Source organism: Lithobates pipiens, unplaced genomic scaffold, assembly GCF_037356315.1.
Source record: "Lithobates pipiens isolate NorthernLeopardFrog02 unplaced genomic scaffold, aLitPip1_a1.2 Scaffold_19, whole genome shotgun sequence".
NCBI classification, from domain to species: Eukaryota; Metazoa; Chordata; class Amphibia; order Anura; family Ranidae; genus Lithobates; species Lithobates pipiens.
The window spans coordinates 489356265-489382475 of NW_027507764.1; the positions used below are offsets into that span (position 1 = coordinate 489356265).

At 45.1% G+C, this 26211-nt stretch overlaps 1 protein-coding gene across 1 annotated transcript in view; it reads right to left on the minus strand.

The window, feature by feature from the left end:
* CNGB3 (cyclic nucleotide gated channel subunit beta 3) overlaps positions 1 to 26211 on the minus strand; it is a 534104-nt gene that overhangs the window by 333182 nt on the left and 174711 nt on the right. The window contains exon 4 of the mRNA XM_077492986.1: positions 13190 to 13268. Coding sequence (XP_077349112.1) covers positions 13190 to 13238 — 49 coding nt within the window. The 5' untranslated portion in view covers positions 13239 to 13268. The remainder of the gene's footprint in view (positions 1 to 13189; positions 13269 to 26211) is intronic.

Consider the following 26211-nt stretch of genomic DNA (forward strand, 5'->3'; position numbering starts at 1 on the left):
ACCATCCAGCCTCGTCTTCTACTTCTCCTTCTCCTTCTCCTCTCTCCTCACAATTGTCCTCCACTCCACCTTCCATCATGCCAGCCTCACGTTTTTCTGGAAAAAGGCAGGCCAAATGTTCAAGCGTAAAAAAAATTATGACGCCGGATAACCCTCTTGCCCAACGTTTGACGGCTGGCTTGTCAGAACTGATAGCCCGCCAACTACTGCCATATAAACTGGTGGACTCGGAGGTCTTTCAAAAATTTGTGGCCATTTTAACAACACAATGGAAGGTCCCAGGAAGGAAGTATTTCTCACAGAAGGGCATCCCAGAGCTATATGGGCATGTTCAGCAGCAAGTGAATGTATCTCTGGCACACAGTGTCGGTGCCAAGATACATCTGACACGTGGTCTAGCAAACACAGGCAGGGAAGGTATATCACTTTTACTTCCCACTGGGTGAACCTTCTGACGGCCGTCAAGCATGTAACCCGTGACACCCGTGTAGATTTGGTTTTACTGTCACGGATTGCATGCAGGCCTGGCTCTTCTTCTACTCCTCCTACTCCATCCTCCTCGGCTGACTCCTCCTTTTCCGCTGCTAGCATCAGTTCCGCTGCGCCGCCCAAGCACCCCAGAACCTATTCGACATGCCAGGTGAGGCATTTCCATGCTGTGCTGCATCTGTTGTACCTGGAAGCCAAGAGCCACACTGGCCCTGCACTCCTTTCAGCTTTGCGTTCACAGGCAGATCGGTGAGTAACACCGCTCAATTTGACAGTTGGTAAAGTGATGTGTGACAATGGTGCCAATCTGCTTAGTGCATTGAAACAGGGCAAAATTACACACATGTCATGCATGGCACACGTCTTAAACTTGGTCGTGCAGTGATTCGTTGTCAAATACCCTGGGGTCCAGGACATCTTGCGGCAGGCAAGGAAAATCTCGGCCCATTTCAGAAGATCTTACATGGCCATGGCTAGCCTTGCTGACATTCAGCGGCGACACAATCTGCCGGTCAGATGTCTTATTTGCGATTGCCCAACGTGATGGAACTCAACCTTCTTGGTTTTTTTTCTCAGACTTCTGCGGTCATTTGTTGAGATCACCAACCTGGTCAGTCTCAGCCATGGCGACATCAGTGCCTTCTTTATGGAGCGTGCATTGCGTTGTGCCATTGATCAAGCCGTGGAGGAGCAGGAGCAGGAAGATGAGGAAGTCGCAATGCTGGATGAATTCCCAGGGGGGGCTACTCTATCTAAGTCAACAACTGGAGTCTGAAGAGGAGTCAGAGGAGGATGGAGGAGGATGGTGCCAGGGCGGATGAGGAGGAGCAAGAAGAGCATGCTTTAAACCTTTCTGGGATCCCTGTTGTCGTGCGTGGATGGGGAGAGGATAACGAGGAGGATGACATTATCCTGGATGATGAGCAGGAGCCAGGCCACCACACCACTTCCAGTTTTGTTCAAATGGGGGCCTTCATGCCCAATTTGCACTGTTGGCTTGCCCTTCGTCCAGTGTCCTATCCGAAAGGACGTTCAGCGCAGCAGGGAGGATCGTGACCGATAAGCGCACTCACCTAGCTCACGACAGTGTTGACTACCTGACATTTATAAAAATGAATGAGGCATGGATCTCAGAGAAATTCAACACATGTGCCCAGTAGACCATGTATATGCATAACTCTATAAACAATTTATTTAATCAAGCACACGGACCTTTTTTCTACCTTTGGCTCACTTCCTTGTACAAAAAAAGCACACCATACTATATGCCCGTACCCTCCTGTTTGAAGAGGTTGAGCGGTGTCATATTTTTGGGTCCCGCAGCGAGTTGCTGGTATCAGTGCTGCTGTCAGTGCTCTCTATCTCGGTGCTGGTGTCAGTGCTCTCTCTCTATCTCAGTGCTGGTGTGGTGTCAGTGCTCTCGATCTCAGTGCTGGTGTGGTCTCAGTGCTCTCTATCTCGGTGCTGGTGTCAGTGCTCTCTATCACGGTGCTGGTGTCAGTGCTCTCTATAATGGTGATGGTGTCAGTGCTCTCTATCACGGTGCTGGTGTCAGTGCTCTCTATCTCAGTGCTGGTGTCAGTGCTATCTATCTCAGTGCTGGTGTCAGTGCTCTCTTTCTCGGTGCTGGTGTCAGTGCTCTCTATCTCTGTGCTGGTGTCAGTGCTCTCTATCACAGTGCTGGTGTGGTGTCAGTGCTCTCTATCTCGGTGCTGGTGTGGTCTCAGTGCTCTCTATCACGGTGCTGGTGTGGTATCAGTGCTCTCTAACTCGGTGCTGGTGTCAGTGCTCTCTATCACGTTGCTGGTGTGGTGTCAGTGCTCTCTATCTCAGTGCTTGTGTCAGTGCTCTCTATCTTGGTGCTGGTGCCAGTGCTCTCTATCTCGGTGCTGGTGTCAGTGCTCTCTATCACGGTGCTGGTGTCAGTGCTCTCTATCACGGTGCTGGTGTGGTGTCAGTGCTCTCTATCTCGGTGCTGGTGTCAGTGCTCTCTATCACTGTGCTGGTGTCAGTGCTCTCTATCACGGTTCGGGTGATCATCTCCTGCATCATCTTCATAGCCTGCCCTGACCTTTCCTCTCCTCCATGGCCTTCATGCCCTCCTGAATTGTCAAAATTTCACAGATAAAAAAAGAATGCTTGTCGTTGTCGATCCCAGATTCACTTAATACTTTTGTTATGTCAGTGTCCATGTGGTAGGACTATGTGTGCACATCTAGTAAGTATTTTGTGGATGAAAATATGACCTGTGGGTTTTTAAGGTTCGTCTGCCATTAAAGTCAATGGGGCCCACCGCAAACTTTGCCGTTCTCAAACTTTTAGCCGCGTTTGCGGTTCGCGTTTGCGAAACGTCCCGTCGGAAGTTCGTCCATCACTAGCTGCCAGTAGTGAGTTTTTTTTTTCCAATAAATTAGAAAATCTCCCTGTGCAGTAATGAGTACCTTCAAATGTCTGAACACATACTTTTCCATGTAAAAGTGACCCAATACTTGCATACAATGCTAGAAATCAAGAATGACTTGCATTTATGAAGTTATCCTGTGCCAGCCAAAGCAAGTTATACAATTATATTATAGCACAGGGGATATACTTAATGATAAGCTACAATTTGAGTCCTGACACATCTATTTCCAGTGATGATGAGGTGGTACATTTATCTGAATCCAGTAAAGTTCTAGCTCTAGGCAGATTTGTAAATAGCCAAACTGTCATAATCTATAATTACCATAATAATTGGTTAAATGTCAATTTTGGTCTTACATAAAAAAGCCATTTTCATATACTTGATTTGGGATATAACATATGACATTCAATGCTGAGTAGCTAATTTAACTCAGCAGTGATAGCAAAGCATAAGCAGTATATGGTTTGGTTTGAACCTTGGCAAAGGTTCTCATTTATCAAAAGGACATGTTTAAATCAGAGTGAAATGTCTCAGTTGTTGAGGGGATAAGATGCCTATTTCTTACCTTCACTGTACAAAGCTCATTAGTTATTTTTCTCTTTGGGCCTACTTTTATAAATTTATGGAAGAGCCCTGGGGCCATCATTAATTTAGTTTACAGAATTCTGACTTTGAAAAAAATAATGTTTTCCAGAATTCAGAATTTGAAAGTCGGAATTCTGAGATTAACAGTCAGAATTCTGAGATTAAGCCTAGGTTCACATTAGAGCAATTTGTCATGTGATTTGAGAGGTCAAATCGCATGACAAGTCGTAGCCTATTGGAGGTAATGACACTGTTCCAATTGGTGCGACACCGATTTTGCGGAGCAGCACCGAATTTCAAAGGTAGTTCCTGCACTACTTTTGCCAATTTTGGGTGCGACTTCAATAGACATCTGTGCATGAAGCCACACAGATGTCTATCAATTAGCACTTGAAATCGTGCTGACCTTGCTACTTTGAAATTGCGCTACTTCAAGTGAAGTGGGCATAATTTCAAAGTAGCATCAATTTGAACCAGGGCTGAAAGTCAGAATTTTGAGTTTCAAAGTCAGATATCTGAGATTACAATTTGGGCCATGCTAAAATTTATTAAACACAATTCTGAGATTAAAGACAGAATTGTGAGTTTCAATTTTTTTTTCAAACTCAGAATTCTATAAAAAAAAAAAATGACTCGATGCCAAATAAAAAATATGTATATATATTCACAAACAATCTTAAATAGCAATTAGCATTAGTTTAAAAATGACTAAAATACAGACATAAGTACTTTTTCATGTGTTACACTAGATCCTCTTTATTTAAGTTTTTTTCTTATTTTATATAAAATGTTTTTCGTATCAGGATAAAAGTGATTCACATTTCTCTGGCCAGTATACTATGACAAACATCATCATGGAATTTCATATCTGTTTTCTGCAAGGCTGAAAATTCTCTCTCATTTTGAATTATAACTCCACTTTTCAGTCAAGAATACATCTGCTCACAACAGGGGGATGAGATTGTCTAAGACTGTAAGTGAGGTCTAATAAAGTTCAGGTTTGGAATATAATTTTTTTTACCCATTGATATCCAATACAGTATGCCCAGCTCTTTGGAGATTTTACTGCTCTCCAGGGAAGGAGATTTACAATCATTTACTGTCATGTAGACAACAACAGGAAGACAGCAACTTAAAGTGACACTAAACTCTGGTTTTGAAATCTTTTCAAGTGTGCATTCTCAACTTAACCACTTGCCAACCGGGCCAATTCTGATATTCTTTTTCTACATGTAAAAATCAGTGTTTTATTTTGCTAGAAAATTACTTAGAACCCCGAAACTTTATAGATCTATATATATATTTAGTAGAGACCCTAGGGTATAAAATGGCGGTCGTTGAAATGTTTTATGTCCAGTGGTTTTAAATGCATTTTTTTTTCATCTGGAAAAAAAAAACACTTTCATGAATTACATTTTTTTTTTTAAAACACTAACGTTAACCCCAATTTTTTGTATAATGTGAAAGATGATGTTACGCCAAGTAAACAGATACCTAAGATGTCACGCTTTAAAATTGCACGCGCTTGTGAAATGGTGACAAGCTATGATACTTAAAAATCTCCATGAGGTGTTAATGATGTTTCTGCTGCCTGTTCTGAAAGAAAATCCATGTTATTCCTCTTATGTTCCAATTATAAAGTTTGATTTAGAATTTGTATCTTGCAAGATATGTTTAGATAGATTAGAATGGCTGTATTGTTTTGGGAACATTTGTATAAACAGTTTTTTCATGACATGTTGATATGTACCTTTCTTACAGAAAATATGATGAAATTGGACAATATATGGAGAAAAACACTTATTATTAGAATTGTTATTCTATTCTTCTGTAATCAAGCAAAAAGTAAAAAATTATGCGTTTTTTCCAAAATTGTCAATCTTTTTTTGTTTATAGCGCAAAAAATAAAAACTGCAGAGGTGATCAAATACCACCAAAAGAAAGCTCTATTAGTGGAAAAAAAAGGACATCAATTTTGTTTGGGTGCAACAACATACGTCCGCGCAATTGTCAGTTAAAGTGATGCAGAGTTGAATCACAAAATGTTCTCCGGTCAGGAAGGGGGTAAAATCTTCTGGGGCTGAAGTGGTTAAAAGTTCCTTTTTTGAAGACTGGTTCCTTCAGCTGCTCCCACACTCCACTTACATTCAAGGCCGCATCAAAGACTTTTCCCTGTTTAAAATCCAAACTTTATAGTTTTGCAAACAGGCTCTTATGTCTTGCGCATTCTCCAAAATCTTTTACTCACTTACTGGGCAGACTCTCTGGACTGATTATAAGTGCCTAATCCTTCCAAGCATGTCATCTCTTGAAGGTACATTTGTGGCAGATCATTTTTTGACTATGCCCAGCAATCCATGGGCCTCTACAAATGGACCAACCCATTTCCCATTTTCCCATTTTCCTTAATTATCATTAGTGGATATTCCTATCTCTTTCAATAGGGCATGGAGCACAATAACTGCCTCAATCTACCAGGAAATGATGCTAAGAGTTTATCATAGAGCCTATGTTTTTCAGCATAGATCCTTTCTTTTGGGACTTAAGCCTCATACACACGATAGGACTTTGTACAAACTTTCCCTTGGATTTTTGTACAAAGGGCCTTGAACTTGTATTGCATACACACGGCAGGGACTTTTTCAGCCAACTTTCACCAAATCACATGTTTTTTCTGCTCTTTACCACCACCTTTGGTCAACTTCTGTATTGTTGTCTGATCTTTTGCATTGGTTCTGAGCATGCGTGTTTGTACTTGGAGCAAAGTCCGATCGTGTGTACAGAAAACCATAGGACTTTTGTACAATCAGACTTTTGTTGCTGGAAAGTTTGTCCGTTCACACAGCCAACAAAAGTCAGATGAAAGCCGAAAAAGTTTGTCTGATGGAGCGTACACACGATCAGATGTTGCCTCAAAACTGCTAATTTGCATGTTTGTTGTTAAAAAGTCTGATCATGTGTATGGGCCTTTAGTCTATCTTCTCTGTATCCTAAATGTGTCATGACTCAATGGACTTATAAAAGGCCTTTAGGGGGGCCTGTCCTAAGATTAAGTGCTTGTGCAAAACTGTTGCTCAATATGCCACTGACCACATTTTTTTTTAACTTCAACTTGACATGGACGAGCCTTGATATTCTGGAATTGCTGTGAAAACTATTGTTCTTTATCTCTTTAGTGGCAAAAAAAAATAATTCTTCTTTAATAGATTTAGCCTGAACTACCTTCAGTAAGCCTTTTCCTGGATAAATGGACATTTATATTATTTATATAGAGCTGGCTCCTGACGAGCAGGCGCTATGGTTTTTGAAAAGTTAATTTGCCTGAAACCACAGTTGGGTTTCGGAAATATTTCTCTTACTTTCTGGTTTCAGTACCAGTCCAGCTGGGTTGCACTGAGTTCTCCTTGACCTCAGGTGTCGCTGTCACCACCGGCAAGAGTAGAAACACAGACTAGCTGGGTGCATTGAATGCCACTATTCTCTTGGAACTAGCCCAGTGGGAGTGTGTTCCTGCTGTGCATTCTGGGGGGTGGTATTTAAGGTACCAACGCCATGTTGGCGGGGGGGTCTTTTATTTTCTATCTGTTTAGTTCTGGTGGTCCTCCTGACCCAGCCCCATGGCCCTCCTGGCCTGGGGTGCAGAACCATGCATCCTGAGTTCCAGGGCCAGCTGGCCCGAGGTGTCACAACTGCAGGGACAAGCCCGAATGGATTTCGGGGCCTACTGATCCAAGGGTGTTCCGGTGCCGTCTCATCTGAAGGGAGAGGCCCAGCAACTGAAGAACCCCAGGGGAGGACTCTTTCAGGAGAAGACTGTGCGCAAGGCTGGTTTCTCTGAAGGAGCCTGGAGGCTTAGTTGAAGGATGCAACCTGGATCAACACTCATACGGTATCGCCGGATCGGCTGAGAGAACCTGGTACCATATGTCAGTTCTTTAAATGTATCCATATCCCTCAGTAATGCTCAAGTGTATCTCTCAAGTCTGTGGCAGAGACTTTGTCGAGCACCCCACCGGCTGCTAGGCCTAGTGAGAGAGGTCTATCCGGGGGTTGTTAAATCCAGTTCTGAAACGGTCTCTATTCTCTGGATTTTCTCTAAAGACTTCCATTTTTGCAATCCAACTGCCAGAACTCACTCCTAACCCTCTACCCTTTATTGAGAGACTCTGTTCTGTTCTAAATAAATAACCCAAAAGAGGATTCAGTTTCAGTTTCCACATTCTTTGGAGCATCTACCACGGGAACCCCAAGACGGAGAAGTAAACAAGTGAGGTAACGGTAAGCCCAAATAAAACCAGCAGCTCCTTCGGGGGTCAGTGCTACATGTAGGGGCTCGAGTCCGGGATTTGCCGTTACCTCTCACAACTAAAGAGAACTGTTTTTATGGAATTTATATGGTAGGGTTTTTTTTTTGGACTGCACCATTTTACAAGGAATGATTGTGGGCCACTGTCTGTGGGTGGAGTTGAGAAAAGCCCGCGAGTTGTGTGACCGGAGGAACCAGTGGGAGGGGTCTTGCCTGTTCTTTTCCTGCATGAGGCACCGTGTGAGTGTGTCGAAGGAGAAAGAAGGAAAAGTTAGTTTTTTCTTTGCTAAAGAGAAAAAATGTTCCAGATGCCAGAAACACTGTCCATCATGGGACCCAGGATGCCTTCAGTGGGAAATGCCACAAGTGTGAGACTGCCTGGAACTTTGCTTACAGATACAGGAATTCGCCTGAGACCATAGGGGCGTTTTGCACTGTATACGACGGGAGATGTCAAGGCACTGGGAATGCCCTGCAACAAGTGCAGAGGAACTGGTCGCAAGTCTCTGGCCATTTGTCTGATGCCTGCAATGTGGAAAATACCTGTTTAAAGTGGAGCAACCTACTGTGCTGCCTAGTGCGTATCGTATAGACTGGGCTACAGGCATCCCCACCGAGGAGTGCTGTATATGCTCCTGTGGCGAGGCCTGCAACTTGTATGCTTACCACTACAACCAGTATCCCAGAGGGAGATGCTGTCACTACCATTACCGGAGGAGCCACTGTGGACATCATGGACACTGCTTCATCCACCATTACTACAATACCTATGTCTGCTCAGATAGTAGGGTACGTGAAAGCCTCCTGTGGCCGTGGTAGAGGCCTATCTCAGAACTCTCCTGGATCAGATCAGGGGAATGTGATCGCTCCCAAGGAATCCGCTGCAGATACGGGTGAGAACTCTGGGGAAAGTATAATGAGTGGGACTGTGTGTAAATATTTGCCAGCAGAGGAGTTGTGGGACTCAGAAATAGATTCCCTGTCTCACTTATCAGGGGATGATGAGCTGTTCGAGACTATGTCCCAAGAAATGTTATGGGCCAATTCAGATAATGTGGCCGCAACATGAAATGTATCTGACTGGTTAGCTTTGAATTTGGGAAGTGTATCGCCTCGGGCGGGAACCCCTACAACCAGTAACGAGACTTTACCCAAAAATGTCAGTTTGTCCAAACCTAAGGGATTGCCTTTTACTATGGTACGGAAATCTCCTAATTCTTGTGTGCCTCCCAGGGATGGAAGTGCCTGAGCTCTGCCTAGGCTTGCACGATCCCAGCGACTGCTGAACAAGCGGGTGGCTACAGAGTATGGTTAGGAATTTCCCTATGTTCCCAGGGAAATCATGCAAGAGGTCAAGAAAAACAGGGAGCATTGGTATGCCAGTGATGTGAGGGACTATCTGAAAGTACCAAAGCCTAAACTTTAGGAAACAAGGATGTTCCCCCAGTATGTACGAACGCTTCACCGGGTGTCTTCAGCACTGGAGCTTTGGGAGACATATATTTGCTGACAAAGTTGTCATTTGCTGGCCAACGTAGTGTACTTCATTACCATTTTGGATGCCAAGGGGAAAACGTTAACTTTGCCAGACCCTCGCTTTTATTGGTAACGTTTTTCCCTCTGCTTGGAAAAAGTTTTTCTTCTGCAAAAAGTACAAGGACTGTGGGGCTAGTTAGATGTGTCAGGTTTACTAGAGGAAAGCTCCGTGTCAAGGTCATCTACCGACCACAACACTTGTAGGAAGGACTTGCATTTTGTTCCTTTTGCTACTAGATAGTGGGAGTTTGCACAAACACTTGGACAATTGCACGCAGACATGTAGTAAGTCAAAAACACTGGAGAGAGAGTCTCATTTTTCTGTTGGGAATGGGACTTTGCCTCCTATAACTGTACACTTAATATGTGTTTTTTTTGTTGTTGTTTTTATGTATTTCTTTTCAGAAACCATCCAGATCGCCAATCAAGCTCCCGGAGAGTGGGTGGTGTAGATAGTCAGGTATTGGGGTTTGTGTGTAATGTGACTTGTTTTATGTCAACTGTTCAACATATTGTATGTTCATTTTCTCCCTTTCCTTTCCACCCCTCATCCCAATTTCGAATTCAGGTGCCCGACTTTCAGAACTGAAAGTCTTTATTTTTTCCTTCCCAGACAATGAGGACATTGTCTGAATGGGAGGGGGGAGTATGTAGCGCTGGCTCTTGACGAGCAGGCGCTATGGTTTTTGAAAAGTTAATTTGCCTGAAACCGCAGTTGTGTTTCGGGACTATTTCTCTAAATTTCTAGTTTCAGTACCAGTCCAGCTGGGTTGCACTGGGTTCTCCTTGACCGCAGGTGTCGCTGTCAATGCTGGCAAGAGTAGAAACGCAGTCTAGTTGGGTGCATTGAATGCCACTATTCTCTCTGAGCCAGCCCAGTGGGAGTGTTTTCATGCTGTGCATTCTGGGGGTGGTGTTTAAGGTACCAACACCACGTTGGCAGGGTTCTTTTATTTTTCTGTCTGTTCGGTTCTGGTGGAACCTGGAACTGAAGAACCCCAGGGGAGGACTCTTTCAGGAGAAGACCGCGTGCAAGGCTGGTTTCTCTGAATGAGCCTGGAGGCTTAGTTGAAGTACGCAACCTGAATCAACACTCATACGGCATCGCCGGATCGGCTGAGAGAACCTGGTACTGTATGTCAGTACTACGGATGAGCCGAACACCCCCCCGGTTCGGTTCGCACCAGAACCTGCGAACGGACCAAAAGTTTGCACGAACGTTAGAACCCTATTAATTACAATGGACGCGAACATTCAAAATCTAAAGTGCTAATTATAACGGCCAATATGCATGTTATTGTTCTAAAAAGGGTTTGGGGACCCGGGTCCTGCCCCAGGGGACATGTATCAATGCAAAATTAAGTTTTAAAAACTGACATTTTTTCTGGAGCAGTCATTTTTATGATGCATGAAGTGAAAAGAAAGTGAAATATTCCTTTAAATATCGTACCTGGAGGGTGTCTAAAGTATGCCTGTGAAGTGGCATGTTTTTCCCATGTTTAGAACAGTCCCTGCACAAAATGACATTTGTAAAGGAAAAAAAGCCATTTAAAACTGCTTGCGGGTTTAATGTAATGTCTTGTCCTGGCAATATGGATGAAAATCTTTGAGAAAAATGTCATGGCTACCCCATCACCCCCCCCCCCCCCCCCCACCCCAGCCCATTACCAGCCCCTTTGGGTCTTGTATGGATATTAAAGGGAACCCTGCACCCAAAATATGTTATGTTAATGTTAGGCAGATGCCTGTGTTGCACAAATGAACTACACCACACCAGCAATGAGGGGGTAAATTCAGGTGTATGCTGTGCAGGAGGCACACTACACCCACTGTAACAGCGCTAGGTTAGGAAGCAAAGCAAAGCTGACACTGTCCCTGCCTATCCTTCTCTCTATGAACGCTGCAACACACTACAAAAGGCGGCCTCGCTGGTGGCCTTATATAGTGTGGGGCGTGTACTAAACCCCCTGAGCTATAATTGGCCACAGGCATCCAAGCTGTGGCCAATTATGGCTCTTCTCGCTGCCGGTGCTGTGATTGGCCAAGCATGCGGGGTCACAGTGTATGCTTAGCAAATCATCAGCCAGCAATGCACTGCGACTGGCGCAGTGCATTGTGGGCCGTTCGCATCACACGAATTTGATGCGAACGGCCCACTAAGTTCTGGTTTTCGACGAACGGACGAACGGCCAATGTTCGATTTGAACATGGGCTCATTCCTAGTCAGTACTTTAAATTTATCCACATCCCTCAGTAACGCTCAAGTGTATCTCACAAGTCTGTGGCAGAGACTTTGTTGAGCACCCCACCGGCTGCTAGGCCTAGTGAGAGAGGTCTATCCGGGGGTTGTTAAATCCAGTTGTGAAACGGTCTCTATTCTCTGGATTTTCTCGAAAGACTTCCATTTTTGCAACCCAAGTGCCTGAACTCACTCCTAACCCTCTACTCTTTATTGAGAGACTCTGTTCTGTTCTAAATAAATATCCCAAAAGAGGATTCAGTTTCCACATTCTTTGGGCCATCTACCACGGGAACCCCAAGACGGAGAAGCAACCAAGTGAGGTAACGGTAAGCCCAAATAAAACCAGCAGCTCCTTCGGGGGTCGGTGCTACATTTGTATTATTATTCATATTTGGGCTGAAACAAGGTTGTGGAAGGAAGCAGTGTGGGAATGGTTTACTGAAACCAACTTTAATCATAATGTTAATTTAGAACTTTTCCTTGACCTTCTTGTATACTGTCAGAATTATTTCTCGAAACTCTTTCTAATGACTCTCTGGTCTACCTTTAGCCTCCTCTGGAATTGTTCTCTATTACTTTTTTTTCCACCATGGAACTGGTCGGCCACTGCTGAGCATTTTTAAAGATCACGCTTATAAATGTAATGTTATACAATTGCATAATACATTCTAGATTGAGTTAAACTGAATGAATCAATGATTGAGAAGGATCTTGGTGTTCCTGGTAGATAACTGACTTAACAATAACAAGCACTGCCAATCTGAAACATATAAGGTTAGCAAGCTATTTCTTGTTTTAAAAGAAACACAGATGAGAGAGAGAGAGAGAGAGAGAGAGAGAGAGAGAGAGAGAGAGAGAGAGAGAGAGAAATAAATATTGCCCCTTTACAAAGCATTATTTTGTCTTGGTCTTGCACCATGTACTAGGCTCTACTTGTGCTGCGCTGACCACCAGAGCACAGTGCTATCATTCTGTGAGTGAGTTTTCAATGTCTTTTTATTAAAATCAGGGTAACATGATGATATTAGAGTGTCTCCACCTACTCAACGCGTTTCATCATTTGATTTCCTCAGATGTCATACTTGCTGTTTTTTGCTGTTTTCTGTCACTATGATTACTGTTGATTTTTACACATATATATTATTTGGTACTTTAAGTGCTGTGCAAACTAAGTAATCAAATGTGAATCTATTACTGTTTATGGAACTGTTACTACAATTTTAATGGACATCTTTTTCTCTATTATTTTATTTATGTATTCATAAATTTATATGTGAAGATAGGAGTGTTGATTTCTTTGTTTGCACAAATATGAAAAACTACATATGAATATTTCATAGGTAAATTTCTAGAATTTTTATACATATGTTTGTACATTTTATGCAGTTTTTTTACAATGCTTGCCAGGCTGACCTTAGCTGTTTTGCTGAAAAATTTCTTACAGAGGTCAGGTTCTTAGTTTCTTAAGCTCAAATATACACATACAATTCAATACGCCAAAGAACTTTTAAAATTCAGTGTCACTGGTAGAGTCTTACAGATTCTTTAACCTCAATAGGGTAATGCACTGTATAATACTGTATATCACTGAGTTTACGCATCATTAAAATATAATCAAGTAACCTACCTTTCTTTTTAGTGTTCTGTTTTTGAGATTTGTCTTTTCCAGGCTCCATACTGTTATCTTCTGTATTGGTCTTGTTTTTCTGTGTACAGTAAATTGTAAAAAGGTTAAGTCAGACTAGGAAATTGATTTATGCATACTTTGACATTCTGCAGTTACAATTAGTTGGCATTTGTGCCAAGTGAATTAAATAGAACTAAAAACCATTTGCCCATTCTTTTTTGTGTATCACCCTTTAATAAGTCTTAAAATGTAACTAAAGTAAAAAAATTTTTTTTTATTAAAGCGTTTGTTACCCTAAAAAAACTCCTGTTCCCCTAAAGCATGAATAACAGCACAGTGCTTGTGCTGTGTAATTTGGCCCCTTCTATTGTCTAAAATACCTGGCTGATCCTGCCTGGTTCTGCCCTCCCCTCCTGTAAATTGCTCACGGTTTATTATGGCTGCTGAGCCCTGACACCGTGCCGTGGTTAGTTTACATGCCTCCATCATCCGCAGCTATCCTCTCTGCTCTCCCCTGTTCTCTCTCCCTCCCCTTCCTGCCTGTCAGGTCTGTCCACTCCCCAGCCCTCCACTCCTGCAGCTATCATAACTATACTATAAACATACCATCCCCTCTGTAAAATAACATTGTGTGCTCCTGTGTTTGTGCTATATTTAAAAAATGAATTCAGATTATACCTTATATTAGAGTGTCTCCTGGTGCCCACCTGACTACTTGGCTTTTTTTCCTCTCTCCTCCCCAGTTGACATCAGCGGGAGCACTTGGCCCCGCCCATTTTAGCTGTCAGCCAGGGAAAGGAGAGAGCCGAGGAGTCACGTGAGCGTCGGGAGAGGCTCTGATATAAGGTATAAACTGCATCTTTTTTAGATAACACAGACACAGGGGCACATAATGTTGTTTTATAGAGGGGATGGTATGTTTATAGTGTAGTGGCTTAACAACCACGTTAATTTTTAAACTTTTAATTCACAATAGTTTCACCTTGTTTCTTTATAATTGTATGTGCATTTAGTCTGCACAAATAAATTGTTCCATAGATCTCCATTAATTTTCTTAATGCATGTGTTTTTAATTCAGTCTTTCTCTCCCAATATTTTCATTTGTAGTCACCCATTCAGATGCACTGATAGCAGAGACTACAAGTGTAAATAATGATGAGTCTGAGTGAAAAAAAATATTCCTTGGTATCCCTTTAGATGGATGTGTTCCTCCCTATTGAACACCTGATGGGGCAAACTTTAACTGTGCTGATCAGTTGTTTGGTTATTCTTCTAGAAACAGGTGTGAAAGAATGTAATAAGGAACTTGATGAGCAGACTGCATAGCAAAATCTACACCATTCAGTGGTAAGCACCTTCCCTGCAACATCTACATGTAAGGGGTGGCCAGAGACAAGTTATTACACTTTTACTCAGAAGGAACAGCAGTGCAGTGACTGGGGACACTGCAACGATCAACGGGTGGTGTAGTTTTGTAATCAGCAGGAAGCTACCATATCTCTCCCCCTGCTGGCTGTTACACAGCATCGGTGTTGTGAATGAAGCTGGTGGTAAAGGAAGAAAACGGCTGCAGAGCTTCCTGTACAGCGCCGGATTTTGCCACAAGCAGAGTCTATGGGAAAGTTCAGTTAACCCACAGGATAGACACAGGTGCACTATGCTGTACCCGCGGTGTGGGTAATAATCAGTATGAAAGCAGTTTAGGCTCTTTTCACACGATCGACCCTACCCAATCGGACCCTCAATTCATCTCTACAGAGCGGCAGATGTAAACAGACTTTTGTCCATTTACTCTCGCCTGCCTCCAATCTGGTCCGAAAAATTCGAAAAAAAAAATAGAAGGGAGTTTGCCTCCTTCCAGCTGGGTGGATCGGATCGGAGGGCCTATAGAGTAGCCGTGACCTGTCATCCGCCCGCTCCGCTCTTAGTGGCCTGCGACTGGTTACCAAGTTGCTTAAGTGGCCATCGCTCTTAAAAAGGTTGGGCACTCCTGCTGTAAGCCCAGGTACCTGCTCAAGAACCACTGCACCAACAAGTTAAGGATGTGAGCCAAACAGGGCACATGGGTCAGTTGTCCCTGTTGGAGGGCAGAGAGGAGATTGGTGCCATTGTCGCAAACCACCATTGCTGGCTTAAGCTGGCATGGCATCAACCACCTCTGAGTCTGCCCCTGCAGAGCTGAGAGAATCTCTGCCCTAGTGTGGCTCCTGTCCCCCAAGCACACCAGCTCAAGCACTGCATGCCATATTTTAGCCTGTGTGCTTGCATAGCCCCTTGAACGCCTATGGGGCACCACTGGTTCCGAGGACAAATCAGCACAGGAAGAGGCCATGGAGTAAGAAGAAGAGGAGGGGGTGGAGGAAAGAGGTGTGGCAGAATCACCACTAGTAGAATTTTGGAGATGTGGAACAACATCCAACACTACTGCACCCTGTCCTGCATCCTTCCCAGCTTCCAGCAGAGTCACCCAGTATGCGGTGAAAGATAGGTAACCTCCCTGTCCATGCCTGCTGGACCATGAGTCAGCGGTAATATGCACCTTACCGCTGACCGCCCTGTCCAGTGAGGCATGAACATTGCCTTCCAGAATCACCTTCTGTGAAAAAAAGTGGCATTTGGGAACCTGCCACTGCGGTACCACACATTCCACAAACTCACAGAAAGGGCAGAGTCTACCAACTCAAAAGGAAGCAGTTGAAGTGCTAGCAATTTAGCCAAGCTAGCATTCAACCGCTGGGCATGCGGATGGCTGGGAGGGAACTTCTTTCACCAGTGGAGCAACTGGGATAGAAAAATATGCCTGCTAGAATCGGATGTTGGTGTACCAATAGCAGATTGCCCGCAAGTACTTGGCAATGGCACACCTAATTCTACACCTTCAATACTGAAGGTATAGTGGGGTTGGAGATCCCAGCTGATGAGGAGGAGCAAGGAGAAGTCCGCCTTGTTCTTTGGTGTGGGTCTTTTAGGTAGTGTTGCCAACGGGCTGTATGGGAACTCGACATATGTCTGATTAAGCACGTGGTGCCCAAGCGCTTGCTGTCTAGTGCACGCTTGATACGCTTCAGACGTATGTTGCAAATAGCAACAGTGTGATCTGCTGCACACGTCTCAAAAAAGTCACCAGTGCCCTGCACTTGCGGAGCTCTGCGGTGTGATGCAGTCGGTTGGCTGCCCTTAAGCTGGCCCCTGGAGGGCATCCTGCCTCGTTGGAGATGTGCCTCCTCCTCCTCCGCTCTCCTATCAGGCACCCACATAGAGTCAGTGAGCTCATCATCCCCTCCCTCCTCGTCACTGGAGCAAACCTGGCAGTATGGTGCAGCTGGGGGAACATGACTGCCAGTTTGTTGTCCTTCTTGGGCAACCCCTCTCTCTGGGCCCACATTACTGCCTTCCTCAAGCTGGGTACCATCATCAGAGCCTTCAAAACGCTGCTTATCCTCCTGCAGTATGTACCCGACACTGTGGTCGAACAGTTCGGGGGACTCCCCCAGTGGGGCTAGGGAAGGAGTAACTTATGATGACCTCAAATCCAAGGAATAAGCCGCTTTGGCACCTGCATTGGCAGCCAAGGTAGCCTGGGTGACAGAGGATGAGGAGGATGAGGACGGCTTGATCATCCACTATAGCAAATCTTCGGCATGTTGTGGTTCAACATGGCCAGCTGCCGAGAAAAAGGACAAGCATGCCCCACGGCCACGTGCAGATGAGGATGCACTGTGTCCATGACCAGCACTGTTGCCTCTAGACACAGAGCCTGCTTGCCCTCTTTTATTGGCCTGTGACTGTCTGCCTCTCCTTGTTGGCCTTCCAGACATACTGTCTTTGATGTATTGGAATAGGTACACAAGGAATGGCCTGCAATGAGATGTAGCTGCACAAAGCTGGAATGTATATATATATATATATATATATATATATATATACTGATTATACTGCAGCTAGCTAAATCGCCTGCCTGCCTGTAGTATTATTAGGAAGAAAACAACAGGAATTGTCTCCAGTGAGCTTTAGCTGCACACTATGCCCAGTATACAGTACACTAATATACTGCAGCTAGCTGAATCAACTGCCTGCCTGAGGTATTATTAGGAAGAGAACACCAGCAATTGTCTGCAGTTAGCTTTAGTTGCACACTATGCACAGGATACAGTACACTGAATGAAAATACTGCAGCTGCTTGCCTGTGGTATTATTAGGAAGAGAACACCAGCAATTGTCTGCAGTTAGCTTTAGTTGCACACTGTGCAAAGGATACAGTACACTGAATGAAAATACTGCAGCTGCCTGCCTGTAAGTAAATTAGGAAAAGAATAACAGGAATGAATCTAGCTAAACAGAATACGGAGTATATATATATACAATACCTGGGATGCATATATATACTAACTGCAGCTAACTGACTCACCTGCCTGCTCTATCAATCTCAGCACGCCGGAATACGACTTCCAGGCGGCCTTATATAGTGTGGGGTGTGTATTAAATCCCCTGAGGCATAATTGGCCAAAGCCACCCTGCCTTTGGCCAATTATGTCTCTCCGTTCTTACCGTATTGTGATTGGCCAAAGCATGTGGTTCATAGTGCATGCTTGGCCAATCATCAGCCAGCAATGCACTGCGATGTCACAATGAATTATTGGCCGTGATGCGTCACTCAAATTTGACACGAATGGCCCATAATGTTCGTAATTTGTCGAATGGCCCATAATGTTTGTAATTCGACAAACGGTTGAAGCTCATCCCTAGCAGCCCCACATCCAAGGATTGGTAAACTGCAATCTATTACATTTTTTGCTTTGGGTTTAATACTGCTTTAAGAAAACTAAGCATGTGCTTAGGGCAATGATGTAAGGGTACCAACACAAAGTTTTTTGCCTATCATGCCATTAATCCTTTTGCTGCTAAGCCCAGCTGTTCATGACACACCTCAGATGGCCAAATCATGTTTGCTATATTTCACCTTTTTGCTGTTTCACTGTTTCTCTAGCAGCTTTCAAAGTTAGTAAAAGAGCCCCCTCACCCCAAAACATATATTTTCTGAAAGCAAAGGGCTTGTAGAATTAAATGATGGTGCTGCTGATTTTGATAGATGTTGAATTATTTTTGAAACCTTAAAGGGGTTCTGCACTCATAATCAAACATTTGCCCATTCTGTTGCCTCTAGTTCATATATTTCATAATGCCACCTGTTTTTTTTTTTGGATTCACCTACCTTTTGTAATCTGTAGTAATTTATTTTAAACCCCTGCGGCGATGGGCGGTCTCTTGCGGGGATCAGCGTCATTTCCTGCTGAAGCCCGCACTGTCTCCTGGGATCTCGTTGAAGTAATCCCAGGAGACATTGCGGCTAATGCACCCGACATCTCGCAAGATTTCGGGTGCTACAGCCGACATCTCGCGTGATTTGGGTTATTACAGCCGAGGTAGGTGAATTCAAAAAAAAAAACAGGTGGCATTATGAAATATATGAACTAGAGGCAACAGAATGGGCAAATGTTTGATTATGAGTGCAGAACCCCTTTAATTAAAAAAAAAATCTAAAATAATTTTAGTGCACACAAATACAACATAACAAGAATCTTACAAATCCAAGAGATAAAACTGTATTAATGTTAATAAATTACAAATATTTGTAAGCTTTATATTTTGCAAAAATAAGAAATTGAAGGAATGTAAACTTTAAATAGGTGAATTAAAGCTAAACTGAATGTTGCTAACTTCACATTTCCACATCCCTCAACCCACTAAATAAACTGCTCACAAATTCTCAAAAGTAATGGCTTACTTTGTGTAAATGAAGATTCTAAGCCCCCATAATGTCATAATTTTCCTAAGAAAAAATGTTTTTTTCCTGGTTCTGGTAGAAGAACTTTCAATGTCTCCACACATCACATGCATTTGATTTACAATTACAGTCATGGGTGATAGTAACAGACCAGGAGTTTCCTGGCTTATTAGCAGCAATGTGAAGTCATGGTTGGTGGGGCAGACCAGAAACCTCTTGACCTGTCACTTAAATGATGCATGATGAGTGGACAGGTCAGATCAGGAACTAAGGCGATAAGAGCAATCATAAAGTCCAAAGAAAGAAGGATCCTAAACGTTTAATCAAGATGACAGTCACACATGCTGTGTTGAGAAATGGAAATCACAGGATAGCCAGAGTGTAACCAACAAAGCTCATGCTGCGCTTATCGGATCATAAGTGACCCCCTAAGAGCGGTCTGGGTGTACTTTGTTTACAGCATCACAGCCAGCCTCACAGATCATGGAACCCTCCTGCACACCTCTAGGTAATGAACACCAAGGGAAATTTGGTGACCAACTGCCTCTATATCTCGCTATGACTCAGGCTCCCAAGTATGATAGTATACTTGGTTACCGTCAAAGATTCAAAAAGATTCTTGAGCCTTTTATGGCTACCATGCTAAACTAGCTGCTAGTTTGAGAGTTTAAGGTTTTTTTCCCTTTGCTTATACATTTGGATTATTTTGATAGATATCCATCATAGCCAACCATAACGGAATACCATCATATTTGAGAGCCTGAGACACTTCCGATTCAGTTTCACTCTGCAGGTGATTCATAAATAGGGATGGCCGAACGGTTCGCCCGGCGGTCGTTTCGTGGTGAATTTCGGCTGTTCGCCGCTCCGCCCGATCGGCGGACTATTGCCGCCGTTCGCCCGGCGGACTTCCGTGTTTACTGTGTAAAAGAACTTTGACCTTTGATGAAACATCCATCATGGGGTACAGGACAGCCAATTGAGACATTACAGCACATGGACACTTGGACATTCCCCTTAACTTATAAATAGACCCGATCCGGTGGCCATTTTACATTCTTTCATATGTCACTATAGGGAGAGGTTGCTGTGTGGAGCAGGGAGAGACTTCAGTGACCCAAATCGCTAGCTATTAGGTCCACAAAAGTTATTTTAAGGACTGGTATCATGGTATAGGTGTTAGGTGTAGTTCAGGATATGGGTTTGAGGCACTGCTGTGCTAGTGATTGTTGCAGCAGCCTGTCTTTTGTCAGTGTAGAGAGAGGGACAGGATGCTGTGTGCAGCAGGGACAGTCAGTTTAATCATTAGCTGTTACTATTAGGTCCACAAAAGTCCTTTTCAGGACTGGTATGGTAAAGTAGTACAGGATATAGTTTTGAGTGCTATTCAAGTTATTGTTCCAGCAGCCTGTGTTTTGTCAGTTTAAATAGGGACAGGCAGGAAGCTGTGTGTGAGGCAGTGAGGGACAGTCAGTTTAATCAGTAGCTGTTACTATTAGGTCCACAAAGGTTCTTTTCAGGACTGGTATGGTAATAGGCTTGTACACGTATAATATTCTTTCTTCCAAATATAGAAAGAATATTATACTTGACTGCTGCCCTTCTGCTGCAGTAGTCCTTTATGAGTATAGGGACTGAGGTACAGTCTGCTAATCATTCACAACCTACTAGTTCCACAAAGGTCCTTATAAGGACTGGTAAGGTATAGGGTACTACAGTACATAGGGTTGAGTGAGGTACAGTCTGCTATTCCTTAAGGACTGGTATAGGTCCACAATATATAGGGTTGAGGTGCACTACTGCTGACTGCTGCACTGTACTGCAGCAGTCCTTTATCAGTATAGGGACTGAGGTACAGTCTGCTAATCATTCACAACCTACTAGTTCCACAAAGGTCCTTATAAGGACTGGTAAGGTATAGGGTACTACAGTACATAGGGTTGAGTGAGGTACAGTCTGCTATTCCTTAAGGATTGGTATAGGTCCACAATATATAGGGTTGAGGTGCACTACTGCTGACTGCTGACTGCTGACTGCTGCCCTTCTGCTGCAGTAGTCCTTTATCAGTATAGGGACTGAGGTACAGTCTGCTAATCATTCACAACCTACTAGTTCCACAAAGGTCCTTATAAGGACTGGTAAGGTATAGGGTACTACAGTACATAGGGTTGAGTGAGGTACAGTCTGCTATTCCTTAAGGACTGGTATAGGTCCACAATATATAGGGTTGAGGTGCACTACTGCTGACTGCTGCCCTATACTGCAGCAGTCCTTTATCAGTATAGGGACTGAGGTACAGTCTGCTAATCATTCACAACCTACTAGTTCCACAAAGGTCCTTATAAGGACTGATAAGGTATAGGGTACTACAGTACATAGGGTTTAGTGAGGTACAGTCTGCTATTCCTTAAGGACTGGTATAGGTCCACAATATATAGGGTTGAGGTGCACTACTGCTGACTGCTGCCCTATTCTGCAGCAGTCCTTTATCAGTATAGGGACTGAGAGTTTTTTCACAGTGTCATTTAAAAAATGACAGGCAGAGGAAGAGGCAGGCCCTTCCGCAGGGGTGGTAGGGGTAGGGCAGGAGCAACAGGCTTGAGCCAAAGTGGGAAGTTGCAGAAGGTGTGTTCAATTACTTTAAAGGACGCACCAGACTTGGTTGAGTGGCTCACTCAGCCTTACTCTTCTGCAACCGCCCCATCTTCTCGATCTGCACCCTCTTCTTCACTCTCTGCTATGTGCGCCCCCAAAGACACTACCACCAACAACACCACCACCACCACATACCTTCCACTTGAGTCACAGGAATTATTTTCCGATCCATATCAAGACATTTCTGATGCACAGCCACTCTTGGCATTGGATCAGGAAGAGGAGGTAGCAACAACCACCACTGACGACAGTACCCAGATCAGCCCAAGGAGGAGGTTGGTCCCCGGTATTGCTGCCTACTCCGAGATCTCTACTTATAGCGGTGGGGAAGGTGAAGTCGATGATGACGTGTCTAGTGATGTCACGTGGGTGCCCACAAGAGAGGAAGAGGAGGGGAGTTCAGAGGGAGATATGGACCAGCAGATAGGGAAGAGAAGCAGGAATAACTTACATTGCACAGGAGGGACAAAGCAGAATGCTAATGTATCAGGAGCGAGTCATCGACCATGTACGGTCACATCTGGCACTCCCAGGACGCCGGCCCATGGCTCCGCACTGTGGGCTTTTTTTAACGCGTCCGCTGCTGACAATAGCGTTGCCATCTGCAATCTTTGCAGTCAACGCATTAGTCGTGGTAAGCCCAACACTCACTTAGGGACGACCGCCTTAAGAAGGCACATGAGCAGCCATCACCGAGCCCAGTGGGAGCAACGGAACACACAAAGCCACACTCCAGGCTCTCACCATCCAGCCTCGTCTTCTACTTCTCCTTCTCCTCTCTCCTCACAATTGTCCTCCACTCCACCTTCCATCACGCCAAGCCCACGTTTTTCTGCAAAAAGGCAGGCTTCCGTGGGCCTAATGTTCGAGCGTAAAAAAATGATGACGCCGGATAACCCTCTTGCCCAACGGTTGACGGCTGGCTTGTCAGAACTCATAGCCCGCCAACTACTGCCATATAAACTGGTGGACTCAGAGGCCTTTCGCAAATTGGTGGCCATTAGAACACCACAATGGAAGGTCCCAGGAAGGAAGTATTTCTCAGAGAAGGGCATCCCAGAGCTATATGGCCATGTTCAGCGGCAAGTGAATGTATCTCTGGCACACAGTGTCGGTGCCAAGATGCATCTGACCACAGACACGTGGTCTAGCAAACACGGGCAGGGAAGGTATATCACGGCCGTCAAGCATGTAACCCGTGCATGTAACCCATGGCACCCGTGTAGATTTGGTTTTACCGCCACGGATTGCATGCAGGCCTGGCTCTTCTTCTCCTCCTCCTCCTACTCCATCCTCCTCCCTCTCCCCCTCGGCTGACTCCTCCTTTTCCGCTGCTAGCGTCTCTTCCGCCGCGCCGCCCAAGCTCCCCAGAACCTATTCGACATGCCAGGTGAGACGTTGCCATGCCGTGCTGCATCTGTTGTGCCTGGAAGCCAAGAGCCACACTGGCCTGGCACTCCTTTCAGCTTTGCATTCACAGGCAGATCAGTGGCTAACACTGCTCAATTTGACAGTTGGTAAAGTGGTGTGTGACAACGGTGCCAATCTGCTTAGCGCATTGAAACAGGGCAAAATTACGCACGTGCCATGCATGGCACACGTCTTAAACTTGGTCGTGCAGCGATTCGTTGTCAAATACCCTGGGGTCCAGGACATCTTGCGGCAGGCAAGGAAAATCTCAGCCCATTTCAGAAGATCTTACACGGCCATGGCTCGCCTTGCTGACATTCAGCGGTGACATAATCTGCCGGTCAGACGTCTTATTTGCGATTGCCCGACGCGATGGAACTCAACCTTCTATATGCTTGATAGGCTGCTTCAGCAAAAACGTGCAGTTAACGTCTACCTGTATGAACTCTGCGGCAGAACAGGTTCTGGGGAGCTGGGTTTTTTTCACCGCGCCAGTGGCTGCTCATGCGCGACGCATGCAGACTTCTGCGGCCATTTGAGGAGATCACCAAACTGGTCAGTCGCAGCCATGGTGCCATCAGTGACATGGTACCTTATGCCTTCTTTATGGAGCATGCATTGCGTCGTGTCATTGATCAAGCTGTGGAGGAGCAGAAGCGGGAAGATGAGGAAGTCGCAATGCTGGATGAATTCCCAGGGGGGGCTATCTGAGACAAGTGAACAACAGGAGTCTGAAGAGGAGTCAGAGGAGGATGGTGCCGGGGCGGATGAGGAGGAGCAAGAAGAACATGCTTTAAACCTTTCTGGGATCCCTGTTGTTGTGCGTGGATGGGGAGAGGAGAATGAAGAGGACAACATTATCCTGGATGATGAGCAGGAGCCAGGCCACCACACAGCTTCCAGTTTAGTGCAAATGGGGGCCTTCATGCTCCAGTGTTTTAATAGGGACCCCCGTATAAAAAGCATAAGGGTCAAGGGCCAGTACTGGGTGGCAACGTACTTAGACCTCTGGTACAAACACAAAATGGCGGAAATGTTACCGCCGTCACAGAGGGCTGTCAGAATGGAGCACTTCCAGGCCTTGCTTCGAGAAATGCTGCATTCTGCTTTTGCGTGCGCTGGCAGAGGAGCAATTCCCACTCCCAGAGAAGGAGTTGCGGGTACCAATCCAACAGCGCCTGCAAGAAGAGGCCGGTTTGAAGATGTGTTGGTGACTTCTGATATGAGGTCATTCTTTCAGCCGACCCATCGACAGGTGTCATCCGGATCCAGCATCAGGGAACGCCTAGACCGTCAGGTGTCCGACTACATCGGGATGTGGACGCTCTGAGGAGTGATGAACCCCTGGACTACTGGGTGGACAGGCTTGACCTCTGGCCAGAGCTTGCCCAATTTGCAATCGAACTGTTGGCTTGCCCCTCGTCCAGTGTCCTGTCTGAAAGGACGTTCAGAGCTCACGACAGTGTTAACTACCTCACATTTCTAAAAATGAATGAGGCATGGATCTCGGAGGAATTCAACACATGTGACCAGTAGACCATGTATAAGTCTATAAACGATTTTTTTAATCGAGCACACAGACCTTCTTTCTTCATTTGGCTCACTTCCTTGTCCAAAAAAAGCACACCGTACTATATGCCCGTACCCTCCTGTTTGAAGAGGTTGAGCAGTGTCATATTTCTACTGGGGCTGCTTATTATGAGGGGCTCTCACCATCCCTGTGCTGTGCTGACTTCCTCCTGGGGCTGTACCTCTGCTGTGCATATTATGAGGGGCTCCCACCATCCCTGTGCTATGCTCATTATGAGGGGCTCCCACTACCCCTGTGCTATGCTCATTATGAGGGGCTCCCACCATCCCTGTACTATGCTGACTTCCTCCTGGGGCTGCTTACGGTGCAGGTGTCAGTGCTGTATATCACGGTGCTGGTGTCAGATCACTCTATCACGGTGCAGGTGTCATTGCTGTATGTCACTCTGCTGATGTCAGTGCTGTATATCACGGTGCTGGTGTCAGTGCTGTATATCACGGTGCTGGTGTCAGTGCTTTATGTCACGCTGCTGATGTCAGTGCTCTCTATCACGATGCTGGTGTCAGTGCTGTATATCATGGTGCTGGTGTCAGTGCTTTATGTCACGCTGCTGATGTCAGTGCTCTCTATCACGGTGCAGGTGTCAGATCACTCTATCACGGTGCAGGTGTCATTGCTGTATGTCACGCTGCTGATGTCAGTGCTCTCTATCACGGTGCTGGTATCAGTGCTGTACATCACGGTGCTGGTGTCAGTGCTTTATGTCACGCTGCTGATGTCAGTGCTCTCTATCACGGTGCTGGTGTCAGTGCTGTATATCACGGTGCTGGTGTCAGTGCTTTATGCAACGCTGCTGATGTCAGTGCTCTCTATCACGGTGCTGGTGTCAGATCACTCTATCACGGTGCAGGTGTCATTGCTGTATGTCACGCTGCTGGTGATCATCTCCTGCACCCTCTTCTTTGCCTACCCTGACCTTCCCTCTCCTCCATTGCCTTCATGCGCTCCACAGTCCTGAATTGTCACAAAATTTCACATATAAAAAAAGAATGCTTGTAGTTGTCGATCCCAGATTCACCTCATACATGTGTTATGTCATTGGCCATGTGGTGGGACTATGTTTGCACAGCTAGTAATTATTTTGTGGCTGCAAATTTGACCTGTAGGTTTGCAAACTTCGCCTCCCATTGAAGTCAATGGGGCCCGCCGCAAACGTTACGGTTCGCGAACTATCGGCCACGTTCGCAGTCCGCGTTCACGAAACGTCCCGTCTGAAGTTCGTCTATCACTATTCATAAACATTAGAGTAATGTTTCCTGATCTCCATGTTGTCCATCCTGAGAAAAAAAAAAAAAAGCTGATTATGAGACCAGCAAGAACACAGAGAGACAGTCTCATCACTGGGATGTAAACAAAGCCTCAAAGGCTAACGAGTACCTGCAGCATAGTGGGGGGGGGGTAAAAAAAACTGAGTAAACAATAAAGAGCATCCTCAGCCTAGATGTCTTCACCAAACCACACATGCTGATGCATTTCGCCCTGCCTTGGGCCTAATGACCCTATGATAAAGCCCCGGTGGGTGGGGTGAAATGGATCAGGGTGTGTGGTTTGGTGGAGACATGTAGGCTGAGGCCGCTCTTT